Source organism: Sminthopsis crassicaudata, chromosome 4 (assembly GCF_048593235.1).
Source record: "Sminthopsis crassicaudata isolate SCR6 chromosome 4, ASM4859323v1, whole genome shotgun sequence".
NCBI lineage: Eukaryota > Metazoa > Chordata > Mammalia > Dasyuromorphia > Dasyuridae > Sminthopsis > Sminthopsis crassicaudata.
The window spans coordinates 351784599-351799307 of record NC_133620.1 but is presented as its reverse complement, the minus strand read 5'-3'; the positions used below and the strand labels follow the sequence as shown (position 1 = coordinate 351799307).

The window sequence follows — 14709 nt, the reverse complement described above, 5'->3', positions numbered from 1 at the left end:
TATCCAAGATATGTACACAGAGCAGATGGAAGGTAGTATGGAAAAGAAGGAACTATCAGTTTGGGAAAAACTGTGAAAGGCTTCTTGTAGAAGGTAGACTTTGAGGAGGCAGTGGATCCTAGAATATTTATAGGGAAGCAAAGTAGAAGAAGATGAATATTAGGAAGAGGCCAGGTTGTAAATAGGAATGAGAAATAGGCTTTGGTGACATAAGCAAAACAACACATTGTCTCTATTAGGGTGAAGGGATGTCTTTTGACAAGCAAACTCTACCCCTCCCAAACTCTTCTTTGCCAAACAAATACCTAATAGGCATCCTTATTTTTGCACCATTAAACAATTTCCAACTGCACATATGATTTACCTTGGTCAGGGATGCTCAGCTGACAAAAGAAAAATGAAAGGTTGAATTTTTATTGTGGTGTGCAGGTTTGGACTTGATAACTGAAACACCTACTTGATTAGATATAAAAGGCTACTCATCTTGGTGTATTTTGCTCCTTTGCTTCTCCATTTTGCAGTCTTAACAATCTCTGCATTGATACCATGTCTCTCTCTGTCTACAATTCTGGGGCTTCCCAACAGGCTTCATCTCGTAGTGGGATGGGGGGCCGCCGGCTCAGCCGGTTGTCTAGCACCAGTAGTGGAGGGGGCTTTGGTGGAAACATTTTTGGCTCTGGGGCAAGCTCTGGGGGTGGTTTTAGTGTTGCATCTATGTTTGGTTCCAGTTGTGGCTTTGGGAGCACCTCCAGGAGTGCCTTTGGAGGAGGACTGGGTGGTGGTTATGGAGCAGGACTGGGCAGTGGTTATGGAGCAGGACTGGGAAGTGGTTATGGAGCGGGACTAGGCAGTGGCTATGGAGCAGCACTAGGCAGTGGTTATGGAGCAGGATTGGGCAGTGGCTATGGAGCAGGACTGGGGAGTGGTTATGGAGGAGGACTAGGCAGTGGCTCAATGGGTATTCCATGTAGTAATGATGGGGTCCTTCTTTCTGGATCAGAAAAGGAAACTATGCAAAACCTTAATGACAGATTGGCTTCCTACCTGGCTAAAGTCCGGGCTCTAGAGGAAGCAAACACTGACCTGGAGAACAAAATTCGAGACTGGTATGAAACACATGTGACTGGAAACTCTGCATCAGGAAATGATTATGAAAAATATTACCCATTAATAGAAGATCTTAAGAATAAGGTAAGAATATTTTTGCTATTGCAACATTAATAGTATATAGCAATAGTGGCTATTCAGAGCCCATGTAATTTTAATCTGACTCCTGACATGGACTTATAAATGAAAGAATGAAATAATTCAGCTTTCATTTTAACCTTTTACTAAATTATGCTGTGAGTTAAACATAATTAATTTGGTAATATTTGCAATATTCTTCAAATGATAAAGAATGATAGTTTCTTGTTGCTATTATTGCTGTTATTCTTTTTTATTTTGTTTTTATTTTTGATAAAGCTTTTTTTTTTAATTTTCAAAACACATGTTGTTGTTATTCTTATTCTTGTTCAGCTATGCCCCACTTTTCATTACCCTATTCAGAATTTCTCAAATGGGCTAATGAAGGGTGATTCACAATAGAAAATGCCTCAACAACTGGCAAAAATTCTGGAGTGGTGTGCCATTTCCTTCTCATTTTGCAGATGAGAAAACTGAGGCAATCAGGGTTAAGTAAACTCACCCAGGATCATACAGCTAGGAAGTGTATGAGATCAGATTTGAATTCAGAAAGATGAATCTTGACTCCAAGTCTGGCATTCTATCCACTACCTAATTACCTCTGTTAGTGTCTATAATTCAAGGAGTAATTTATTCAATATCAACTATGCATGATGGACTGTGCTAGGTTTTAGGGTTACAAAAAAGCAAAAATGAAAATGGTCCCTAACCTTAAGAAATGTACATTCTATGTATTTCTTTTGAGTCAGAGAAAATAGTGCTCAATTTGATAGGTACAATTTACTCACTTTATGATACTGAGCATGCCACTGAAACTTGGTGACTTTCATTTCCTCAGCAGTAATTTAAAAGAATTGTACTATACAATTTCTAGCTTAACTGAGAAGCAGCCTAGTGTAGTGAGAAAACCATGAATTTGGTTTAGAACATAAGTTCTAATCCTTGTTTAATTTATGAAGTTGAAAGTATCTTCTAGTTGGGGGTTTGGGGAGGTTCAAATGAAATAAAAGATATAGAATGTTTTGCAAACCTTATAGTACTAAATAAATGTCCATTATCATTAGCATTAGCATTAGCCTATAATCAAGAGGGGAACAGCTAGATGATACAATGGCTAAAGTCTCAAATGCTTATTAATTGTGTGATCCTGTGTAAGTTACTTAACTCTATTTGCCTCAGTTTCCTCATCTATAAAATGAGCTGGAGAAGGCAATGACAAACCACTCCAGCATCTCTACCAAGAAAACCCCAAATGGGTTCATGAAAAGTCACATATAATTAAAAAACAAGTGAATTACTGAAAAGTAACCAGACCCCCAATTTGGTGATGACTTCATTTCCTGAACCTTCAATTGCATTCCTTCTGATCTCCAATGCTGTTTAGAGAATATTATAGATGTATGACAGTAAAGGCTTAACAATTGGGATGGGAGTTTCTAGAATTATACATACTGTTTTGTTTTGTTTTGCTTTTAAATTTAACCTTTAATTTTATTGATTAAATCTCCACTAGAGGAATCAAAAAAAAAAAAAAAAAGAAAGAAAGAAAGAAAGAAAGAGAGAAAGAAAAAGAAAAAAATGGATCTCTTTAGCCCTTGTATTCTCTTAGAAAATCACAAATTAATATTATCTGTGTCAGTTTGTAGTTTTTATTTATTTTGTTAAACATTTTCAATTTGTAATCTGATTCCAGCCCCCTGAAGGAATTTTCTACTGTCTTGCAGACAACCAGACACTTCTGGTTAAGATAATCAACAAGATAGAAAATTTAATAATAGTGTCAGCTTTTTGAGCTGACTTCACTATATCTCTGCTCTCATCTCCAAAGTCTATAATTCTTAGGAAGGAAGAAAAGCAGGAATGTAGGAGGAAAGGAAAGAAGGAAGGAAGAGAGAGAAGGGGGAAGAAAAGAGGCAAAGGAGGGAGGAAGGAAAGAGGGAAGGTTTTTCTTAGCATATGATTTTTTTTTAAATAAGCAAATTGAAAATCTGGCAGAATCTAAAATGATATCATTTATTACTATATCTACTGACAGTTATAAAAGAATTCCTTAGCCCATCTTTCAAGTGCTTTTAAAAATACATTTTTTCTGTACTTTTTCAGATTATTTCAGCCACAATTGAGAATGCTCGACTCATTTTGCAGATTGATAATGCAAGACTGGCAGCTGATGATTTCAGGATGAAGTAAGTCCAAGCCTAGAAAATCCAGCAATGACATTTTTCTCCTTAATCCTTCCTTTTTTTCATTTATAATGAATAAAACTTACCATATTTCAACATAAAAGTGTATCTGCCATTAAGTCGTGGCAGTAATTTCCTTCCCACAATGCATATAGCAATTTATTCATGTTGCCACACCCATGAACTTCTACACTACATCTACATCTATATCTACATCTAAATCTACATCAGAAGTTCATCACACTGGAATCTACCCAGACTTTTCTTTCATTCATTCCCTTTCTTCTTCCCTTTCCTTCCAATGAAGCAGCCAAATATCTATGGGGGCAAAAAATCAGAAGAAGAGGTAGATTATTACAGGAAACATGGAATCATATTAGACAGTGATCCTTTTCTTCCACCTGAAATTTAACCTAAATATGTGGGTTTTTTTCCATGATAGGGAATTTTTAGTGCAAAAACTCCCTCTTATCAGCAATCCATCAGTAATTTGGAGCTTTAAAGAATTTCTAAGGACACTTAAAACGTAATGACTTGATATAAATCATACAGCTAATTGAGGCAAAACCTGAATTTAAACCTTGCCTTCTTCAAGGATAGCTCACTATCTCTTAGGTCATCTTGCTTCTCAATCCTGAGATGGATTGTCATCCAAAATGCTCATGCTAATTAATGCCTGAAACAAATCACTTCTTCAAGTGGGTTTTGGGTTTTGGGTAACTTATTTTTGATCCCCAAAAACATCCTGCTATTTGCTTTTAAGGTATGAGAATGAGCAGGCCCTACGTCAGAATGTAGAAGCTGATATCAATGGCTTGCGCAAAGTGCTAGATGAATTGACCTTGGCCAGAGCTGACTTGGAGATGCAGATTGAAAGCCTGATGGAAGAGCTGGCTTTTCTTAAGAAGAACCACGAAGAGGTGAGGGGGCATCTGTCACTTCCATGTTCTTCCTCCTCTCTTTCTCAACCACTTTATTTTACATTCTTATTAAGTTAGTTAGGAAAAGAATGAAGGGGTCTTCTTTTATTGACTTCTGGGAAGTATGATTGGGGCTGGGACTGGGGGAGCAGTGATAAAGTTTGCTTATAAAGGAAACACAGATTCACGTATAAAGAAAAAATAATGGAATCCCTGGCTGCAGTTGATACATTTATCAGAGCCTTTTTCTCAATTTTCACTTTGACAATGGGTTAGTAAAATCATATTGTCATTCTTTTCTAAAAAGAGAATGAACACAGAGCCATAGAATTTTAGTGTCTTAGTGAAAGGTGTCTTAGAAATAATTTCATTCAATCCCAGAAATAGAACTGCTTGTTAACAGAGAATGATATCTAATAACAGCTAATATTTTATAGCACCCACCATGTGCCAGACACTATATAAGCACTGTTTTAAAAATATTGTCTTAAAGGATCTTCAAAACAACCTTGGGCAGTCGAAATTGCTATTATCTTCATTTTGTGGATAAGGAAACTGAGGCAAACAGAGACTAAGTCAAGTGCCCAAGGTCACATAGCCAGTAAATAAATGTCTGAGGCTGGACTTGAATTCAGAATTGCCAAACGCTGAGCCCAGCCCTTTATTCACTGTGCCCCCAATTTCCCCTACCACTTAAAAGATTCTTGCCTTCATCAGAGGCCTGAAAAGCTTTCTACTGTGTTTTTGATCATTATTAAGTGACTTGGTCAGGGTCATATATATCATTAATAAGTGTCTGAGGTAGAATTTGAACTTAGGTCCTCCTGACTTCAAATGCAGGGCTTTATCCACTACTCCATGGTAATTTCATTTCTACCCCTCCCTTCCTGCCCCCAAGTAAATGAGATGGTTGGCACACAGCTGGTACTTGATAAATGTTTATTTTAAAGAGGGAAGAAGGAAAGGAAAAGTGAAATGGAAGAATTGACAAAAAGTACTTATGAAGTTTTGGAGTGGATTCACTGAAATGTAGAAAGAATCACATAAAATAACCATTGAGATTTAGAAGTAATTGTTAAGCAAATCCAATTAGGTGCATTGATATTCAATTATTAAACTCATAGTAGGTGCTATAAAATGCTAACAATTATTAGATAACCATTCTCTGTTGGCTGACAGTCCTATTTCTAAGGCTCAGTTTAGCTCTAAATTTAAAAAATAAAATATGAGTCCCCATCAAAAAAAAAAAAAAAAAAAAAAAAAAAAAAAAAAAAAAGATACTTTAAAGAAAAACCAAATGTCCTAGGGGCAAGATTATTTTTAAGGTTTCAAGGATTCATGGATTCAAATCCTAGAGAAATCCAACTTCACTTAAGGAAAGGCAATGGAAAGAGTGCTGGTTTGGTTCCCCACGTGGTCTTGTCACATGCTTCTCTGGGCTTTAGTTGCAGGTTTAAATAAATAACACTTTTAATATCGTATGAATCCGAGGATACATAAGCTTAAAGCGCTATCTAAATGATGATGATGATGATGAACAATTTTAGGTTAAGTTAACCGGGAAAAATATTCCTGACATATATGTGTTCTCTGAAGCCAACAAATTATGTGTCTACTAACTAAGTTTTGGGGTTACAAAAAAAAATGGAAAAAGCCAGGAGAAAATCCACACATGTATCATTCTTCCTTGTTGTTCTTAGGAACTTCAAGCTATCCAGGCTGGGGGACCCGGCCAAGTTAGTGTGGAGATGGATGCTGCTCCAGGAATCAACTTAACCAAACTCCTGAATGACATGAGAGAGCAATACGAAGCTATTGCCGAGCAGAATCGCAAGGAAGCAGAAGCTTGGTTCGTCGAAAAAGTAAGTAGAGGCAAAGTGTCACCTAGACAAACGAACTGCAGCTTTTCCATAGGTTGGCTTGGTATCTTCTTCTATTTCAGAGTGGAGAACTCAAGAAGGAGATCAGCAGCAACACCGAACAGCTTCAGACGAGCAAGAGCGAAATAACGGACTTGAAGCGCATGCTCCAAAGTTTAGAAATTGAGCTGCAGTCTCAGCTTGCTATGGTAATGGAAAAGCACTTAATAATGGTGTTTCTAACAAAGAGGGCAATGGGATGGATATAAAGGAAACATTGGTGGTAGAGCCAGGGGACGTGATTCAAGTTTTACCACTTATATGAGCTTCAATTCTCTAGGCGTTAGTTTCTCCATCTGTAAAATGAAAGTGTTAAACTAAATGAGTTCGGCTCCTTTCAGCTCTCAACTCTCTGATTTCTATGCAATATTCTAACTTAAAAAAAAACTAGCAAAACAAAAAAGAACTTTGCATACAAACCCGGTTATTCTTCTACTCTAAAGCCTCCCCCCCCCCCTTCCTCATCATTGAATTAGCTTCATTCTTCATTGATATGCAGAGAAAGTCCTTTGAAGATACATTAGCTGAAACAGAAAGTGGTTACTGCAATCAGCTCTCCCAGATCCAGCTCCAAATTGGCAATCTGGAGGCCCAGCTTTGCCAGGTGAGGAGTGATATGGAGCGTCAGAATGCAGAGTATGAACATCTCCTAAACATCAAGACTCGGCTGGAGATGGAGATTGAGACCTACCGGCGTCTGTTGGAGGGAGAAGGTGAAGGGTAAGTAAGAAATCTGAAATGGAAAAGTGCATTTTCTATATATTGGTTCTTCAGTGAGGACATTAAGATTTCTGCTAGAATGTGAAATTATAATGTTACATTAAACTACTTCTTATCTGTGCATTCTTTGTACAAACTACATCAACCAGTTAACAAACATTTATTAATAGGTAACATTTATAGAGTGCTTTAAGATTAGCAAAGTATTTTAACAAAAAGCTCTAAGACATAGGTGCTATTATGGTCCCCAATTTGTGCATACGGTCTTTTCCTTCAAGCAGAGAAAATATTCTATTTAGCATTAAGGGTTTTAAAAAATTATTATTTATTCCTTTTTAATATTCTTTTCTTTTTAAATTTTGAGATACAAATTCTCTTCCTCCCACCACTCCCCCTTCTACTGAAAAGACAAGCAAAATCATATCAATTGTACATATGAAATCATGCAAGACATTTCCATATTACATAGAAAACAAAAAAAATACAATTAAGAAATCAAAAAAACTATTCTTCTATTTGCAGTCAGAATTCATCAGTTCCCTCTCTGAAGTTGTATAGCATTTTTTTTTCCATCATGAGTCTTTTGGAATTGTCTTGGATCATTGTATCCATCAAAGTAGCCAAGTCTTTCACAGTTGATCATCATTACAACTTTGTTATTACTATGCATAATGATCTCTTGGGGTTTTTTTTCCACTTCATTTTACATTAGTTACATAGTTCTCAGCATGTTTTACTGTTTTCTTTTTTGGAAACCCCCTCCCCCCATCATTTCTTATAATACAATGTTACTCCATCAAAATCATGCCATAATTTGTTCAGTTATTCCCCAATTGAAAGCATCCCGTTAATGTACAATTTTTTGCTACCACAAAAAAGCCACTATAAATATTTTGTACATAGTTTTTGTTTTTGTTTTTTTTGTTTGTTTGTTTTTTTAATCTCTTTGGGGTATAGTCCTAGTAGTAGTATTGCTAGAACAAAGACTATGAAGTTTTATAGCCCTTTCGACATAGTTCCAAATTGTTCTCTAGAATGATTGGACTAATTCACAACTTCACCAATAAGTTATTAGTGTACATATTTTCCCTCATCCCCTCCAGCAGTTGTCATTTATGATAAGTGATAGGTGGTACTTCAGAATTGTTTTAATTTGCATTTCTTTAAGCAATAGTGATTTGGACTTTTTTCATATTACTATGGATAAATTTGATTTCTTCTTCCGAAAAGAATTGATTCATATTCTTTGACCATTTATCAATTGAAGAATGATTCATTTTCTAATAAATTGACTCAGTTATCAATATATTTAAAAAATAAGACATTTATCAGAGAAACTTCCTTGAGATCCTGCTCCCAATCCCCACCCCCAACTTTCCTGCTTTCCTTCTAATCTTGGCTGCATCACTTTTGTTTATGAAAAAACTTTTAAATATAATGTAATCAAAATTATTCATTTCACATCCCATGATCCTTTTTATCTCTTGTTTGGTCATAAATATTTCTTTATCCATAAATCTGACAAATAAAATTTTCCATGCTCCTCTAATTTGCTTATGATATCATCCTTTATATCTAAATCATGCTATACATTGGGATAATTTACTATGGGATATGGTATGAGATTTTTGTCTATAACTGGTTTTGATAAGATATATTTCTTTACCAAACTAAGAGTGTATATATAATTCTTTCTTTGAACCAATTCTGATTAAAAAAAGAGGTCAACGTATTGCCCATTCTCTCATTTCCCCCTCCACTCTAAAATTTCTTTGCATGTTTTCTTAATATTTGAAAACTTTCCCGATTCTACCTCTCTTTTCCCTATTCTCCCAATGTACCCCCTTTTCTTACTCTTTTATTTTGTGGGAAAGGTCAAGGGAAAGAGACATCATCCCAACATAATTCACACCCATACTCTCTGTCTATATGAACTTCTAATTGGCTTATAGTGATAAAGTTCTTAAGAACTTTACATTCTTATGAACAATAAATGCATTATCTCCCATAAGTTCTTTAAGCTTTTTTTTTTTTTTTTCTGATTTACTTTCTTATGCTGCCCTTGAGTCTTAGGTTTGAATGACTACTCTGTTCTGATATTTTCATCAGGAGTACTTCTATTTCATTAAATATCCATTTCCTCCCTGAAGGATTGTACTGTTTTGCTAAGCATGTGATTCTTGGTTGTAATTCTAGCTCTTTTGCCTTCTGTAATATTATATTATAATCCCTCCTCTCCTTTACTGTAGAAGCTGCTAAATTTTAAGTGATCCTAACTATGGGTCAATAATATTTGAATGATTTCTTTCTAGTTCTTGCAACTTTTTCTCCTTGACCTGAGACTTCCTGGAAGACTTTTTAAAAAAACTAATTAGCATTTATTAAGTATCTATGATATACTAGACACTGTGAACTCAGATATAAAGCCTAAATATAAAGAAAGGTCAAAAAATAAAAAATTGGCAATTTTTTTTTCCAACTACAAAAAAAACTTTTCTGTGATTGCATGAAAATCCATATTTAAACATTACATTCATATTTTTAGGGAGTTTACTACAAAATGTATGATATTATTCAGATGAACATGACCTCATTTTTCATTTTTAATGTTTACTCACATATTTCAACATGTCAAGGAGCTATGGCTTCATCTATGTAGGTGTACCCTCTGATGATGTACAATTTTTCTGTCTTAGTAGATGGTTTGGGGGAATTGTGACCAAATTACTTTTCATAGAGCAGTTAGTATGAGACTCTCTAAATTAAGTTAGTTCATTTCTGAGCCTATAATAGATTCTGTAGCAAATAGGAAGGCAAAGCCAAGATACCAGAGTACAGACAGCAATCTAGCTGAACTCTCCTAATATCCTCCTCCAAACAACTTTAAGTGATTTTTCAAATCAAATTCTGAAGCAACAGAGCCAACAAAATATCAGAGTGGGATATTTTTCCAGACTAAGACAGTTTAGTATAAAGGCAGGTGAGGTCTGTGACAACAGGATGGGAGCTAGTTTGGAGTTCAGCAGCTATACCAGCAGTAGGCCTTGGAATCAGCAACAACAGTAGCTACAATACTAGTAACCTCAGAAGCTCTTTGGCCAAAGACCATAAGGGAGTCAGACAACTGGTCAGAAAGAGATCACAGAGAACCCTTTGCTGGCACTGGGTAAAATTGGTACTAATTGGGCTCTATTGCCCATAAGGAGTTCCGGTTGCAGTTCCAGGGTGAAGATAAGTGCTTAATTAACTGAGTTAATTTTTTCAGTATTGGTGTCCTTATTGTTTTAGGTAGGATTTAGTGAGAAAAAGGTACAATCTCTGAACCATAACATTAAACTATAATATCCTCAAACAGGAGAAAAAAGACAGTCACCATTAGGTTAGTCCATTATGGATAATTGCCCCTTAACTTCAAATTCCATATTGATCCTGAGTATGTGTGAGCCTGCTAAAGAAGCCAAAGCCTTTGAGCTATGGACCAAGAGCAGGTGTGTGTGATAAGTCAGAGACCAGGTCCCAGGCTGTTTCCCATTCTAAGTTGCCTGAGGCACCATATAAAATCAAGAAGAGCCAGCATTTCTGAGCTAGCCTTGTAAGGATGCCTTGAATTATTTACATATAACTCTAATAGCCAGTTATATTGTGTTTCTGCATTCCTCTTTGTTGTGTATATTCTTGGGGAAATCTTGTGTATTGGGCTATAAGCTGCCTGAAGTATTGGGTACAGAGAACATCTAAGGGTCTTGGAATCACTGAGCTGTCTCACAAAATCAGCAGTAGTAATACTACAGAGATTGCATGCATGTCAGAGGCATGACACCTGATCCTAGAAAATATGACATGACAATTATTGCTCCTCTTTTCCATGCAGGAATGGTGCTATTGAAAGTTTAACTGTGCCAGAATCCAATTCTCAAGCACAGTCAATTGATTCTTCCAAAGGTAGGTAAATTCCCTGAGATACTACTAAAAAATCTAAGACTATCAAATACCAAGCCATAAAAATCAATTTGGCATCACAAGGTCATAGTTACATTTCTTCTTACCACAGAATTAAGCTATAACATACATATATACATATATATAATTTAATATTTTGATAATATTATTTAATATTTTGATAATGCATTTAGATATAATACATTTCCTTTGTGATCTTATCTGTTTTGTGTCTTTAGAAACTACACTATACTTCCATAAAAGATCCATGACACACAAAAAAAGTTATATAGCTGTTGTAGATGAATGTGGTCACATGGTCATACCAAGGCAAAATTCAACATAGGCACTATACATTCAAATAAGCTTTTCTGGATATCATATCATACTGAGCTTCAAAAAAATTCAGATTTTTTTCAGATGAACTGTTGTCTAGCCATGTTTCCTCTTTTTTATATATGCAAAGTCAATTTCTTGAATCCAAATGTAAGAATATTCATACTGATTATATTTCATTTTATTAGATTCAGCCCAATTTTCAAGTTCACCAAGATTTTTTTAGGTCCTGACTTTGTCATCCAATACATTAGTTATTCTTCTCAACTTAATGGGAGCTAAAATTTGATCTATACTTTTATCTAAATTATTATTTAAAATGTTAAGTTGTGTAGGATCCCTGAAGAAATTCTTATAATTTGACATGGAACAATTATAACTATTCTTTGAGCACAGCCATTAAATCAGTCCATAATAGTATTATCACCTAGTCAACATCTCATCTTTTCTATGTATCTGCCAACCATGCTGTCTTCCTACTCAATTTATCATTTTTGTCTTTGTACCTATTGCCTGATATGCAGTAGGTACTTAATAAAATTTCTTTAATTAAATTTGTTGTCTAACTACATCAAAGTATTCATTAGGTTTTCATGTATTGGGGCATAAAGTCTTATTTTAAAATAGCTTTTAATTAAACTAACAATAGTTTACATTTTACAGATTGTCCTATCTATTACCTTATTTTAGAGGCCAAACTTGAAAAAGAAATTTTCATATTTTAGCACGTTTTAAAACAACTACTCTATTTTTAAAAATCTGCCTTTAGATCCAACCAGAACAAGAAAAATCAAGACAATTGTGCAGGAGGTAGTGGATGGAAAAGTTGTTACTTCAGAAGTTCGGGAAATTGAAGAAGAAATTAGTTCTTGAATCAAGAAAAGAAATTCACAAGAAGAAACATTACCATTCTAAAGCTTTTGGTTTTTATTTGTTAATTCATTCTCTGTATCTTTTAGTCCCTTTCAATAGGTTTAAAGAAAATAATTTCTATTGTCCTTTGGTGCCTTTTTTTTTTTTAGTCTTTTGTGGCAAGGAATATACTAACAGTAGTCGATGTGATCTTTTAACAAAATGGATTTTGCCTTTCGATCTTCAGCATTCAGAGAAGTCCTTTAATGCACATATTTCTGGTAGCTAGGAAACATAGTTAGGGAATGGATTCTGAAGAGGTAAAGAAGAAACAGTTTTCTTATCTGATGCTATTATCTCTTAAGCTATATAAATGTAAACATTTGCAACTTCTTTAGAAAAATCATTAAATAAGTTTGTAAACTGATTTTTAAAAGTAATGCTAATTTTCATCTTTGGTTATTCTATGCATTTAACTCTGAGACATGATTGCAAATGTGATAGTATAATGATAAGTTTCATATATTCAACTCCATGTAATATTAAAAATACCAATATATTTAAAAACTCAAAGGCATCTATGATAAGACTGGGAGTCAAGAAGAATGAAAACTTAGGGGTTTGTTTTTCAGTCTATTTTAAAAATTAGTATCACAGAATCATAAAATGTTCAGAATTGGAAAGTGACCAGAAGTCATCTAGCACAATCCATTCAGAATAAGAATCCTTTCTCAATATATTCAAGAAAAGGTCTTCTTAGCTTGAAGACTTCTCACAAGAAGGAAACTATTGAGCCAGTTAGTTAATACTCACTTATTCAGCATCTTCTATGTGTCAGGCACTGTGCTAGGCATCAGAGATATAAAACAAAGGATAGTCTGTTCTCAAGGAGCTCACTGTCTAATAGGGAAGACAACTATGTACAGAGAAAATAAATACAAGATTAAGTGAAGAAAATCAACAGAGGGAAAGCACTAACAGTGGATACCTAAAGGAAGCCAGGGAATTTAGGAAGGAGATGAAGTGAAAGAGAGTCCCAGACAAGGGAAATGTATTTGGAGATAGGAGATGGAGTATATATTGTGAAAAACAGCAGGAAAGCCAGTGTCAATAGAAAATCTGGTGGATGGGAGGATGGGAAGATTATTGGAAAGGAAGAAAGGGAGGAAGTTATGAAGGGCTTTAAAATCCAAATAGAGGATTTTATATTTGATCCTGGAAATAATAGGGACCCATTTTAATTTATTGAGTAGGAAAGAAGAGTGACTTGGTCAGACCTATTGCTTAAAGATCAATTGAAGTGGGGAAATGTTGAAACAAGGGGACCAACCTATTAACTATTTCACTATTCCACACATGAGATGATAATGGCCTGGCCCATGTTGGTGACAATGTCACAGAGGAGAAAGGGACATATTTGAGAGATGTCACAAAGATAGGATTTGCCAATTGATTTGTTGGAGTGGGAAAGTATTAAGAGTGAACAGCCCTTCAAATAGTTGAAGATAGCTAATATATCCCTAAATCTATTTTTTCCAGGTTAAATATCCCCTATTAGTTCCCTTTAACCAATTTTCATAAGGTATCAACTCAAGTCACTTAAACTGCCAATGACCCACTCAATTTAGTTCTAAAGTCATAAGTTGAAAAATAGGTGTCAATTTATATCAGTAGAGAGAGTTTCCTAGAGCAGTGAAGCCAAAAGTATGGGGTTTTTTGTTGTTATTGTTTTTAGGTATTTTGATGACTAAATTAGGAGGTTACAACTTTTTTTGAAGTCTACTTTTTATATTTTATATTTTGAAAATTAAATGTCTTCAACAATAAAATGTAAAAGAGACAAATATAAGGAAAATAAAAATAAACCAAAATGTGTTTGTAGCTAATGATCCATAGGATTTGGAGTGGGAAGGAAAAGGGTTTGGTCATCTGTAAGATTTAATAGAATAATTAAGTATTTGGGTAATAAGGTTGCAAATGGAAGAAACTGTAGGAGTTATAATAAACTCTTTTCATTTTTATGTTTTTTCTTTGATTACAAATGTAATAACAGTTGCAAGGATGAATGGTAACAACTGTAGTACTTGTTTTCAGATAGTATCCTTCGTTATGGCTGGTAACAAATATACCATCAAAGATGAATGAAAGTTATAGAAGAGAAAAGTATTAGATTCAAAATAGGATTGACACAATTTTCAAGTAATAAAACAGTTTAATAACACTATCTAAAATAACAATATCCACTTTGAAAAACCCCACCAAACCCTAGCCAGCACCTTTATCTAAGATTCTCTTCATGGAACATAGAATAAAATGTCCCTTCTTATGTCAAAAGAAATTGGGGGAAGGGGGTGCAGTATGATATAATTATAAGAGCATTGGAAATGGAGCCAGAAGATCTTGATTCAGATCCTAGCTATGCTTAATATATGTGAGACTTTGGACAAGTCATTTTACTTAGGTCCTTTACATTCTAGATATGTGACCCCAAGTAGAACGATTAATTGAATGAAATGAAAAATAAAAATCTTTATTCTTCATTTCTGTTCCTGTGTGCTAGAGCCTTCATTCTGCAGGGAAGACTTTATAATTCCTCATAACTATGTTTACTTTACTCCATTTCCACACAAGCAAGTACAAATCCGCAGAAGATTA

General features: G+C 34.7%; 1 protein-coding gene across 1 annotated transcript; it reads left to right on the top strand.

Moving 5' to 3' along the window:
* Positions 1-496: 496 nt before the first annotated feature.
* LOC141539147 (keratin, type I cytoskeletal 12-like) lies at positions 497-12492 on the top strand. The gene is made up of 8 exons (XM_074261470.1): positions 497-1191; positions 3289-3371; positions 4132-4288; positions 5989-6150; positions 6231-6356; positions 6707-6927; positions 10799-10869; positions 11972-12492. The coding sequence occupies exons 1-8, from the start codon at positions 547-549 to the stop codon at positions 12073-12075; spliced, it is 1569 nt and encodes a 522-aa protein (XP_074117571.1). The 5' UTR covers positions 497-546; the 3' UTR covers positions 12076-12492.
* Positions 12493-14709: the final 2217 nt, after the last annotated feature.

Bases quoted from the DNA above. Each gene is read 5' to 3' on its own strand.
- LOC141539147 (XM_074261470.1), top strand. From the start codon at position 547: ATGTCTCTCTCTGTCTACAATTCTGGGGCTTCCCAACAGGCTTCATCT. The intron at 1,192-3,288 runs GTAAGAATATTT...GTACTTTTTCAG, and splicing joins TAGAAGATCTTAAGAATAAG to ATTATTTCAGCCACAATTGA. The intron at 10,870-11,971 runs GTAGGTAAATTC...ATCTGCCTTTAG, and splicing joins GTCAATTGATTCTTCCAAAG to ATCCAACCAGAACAAGAAAA.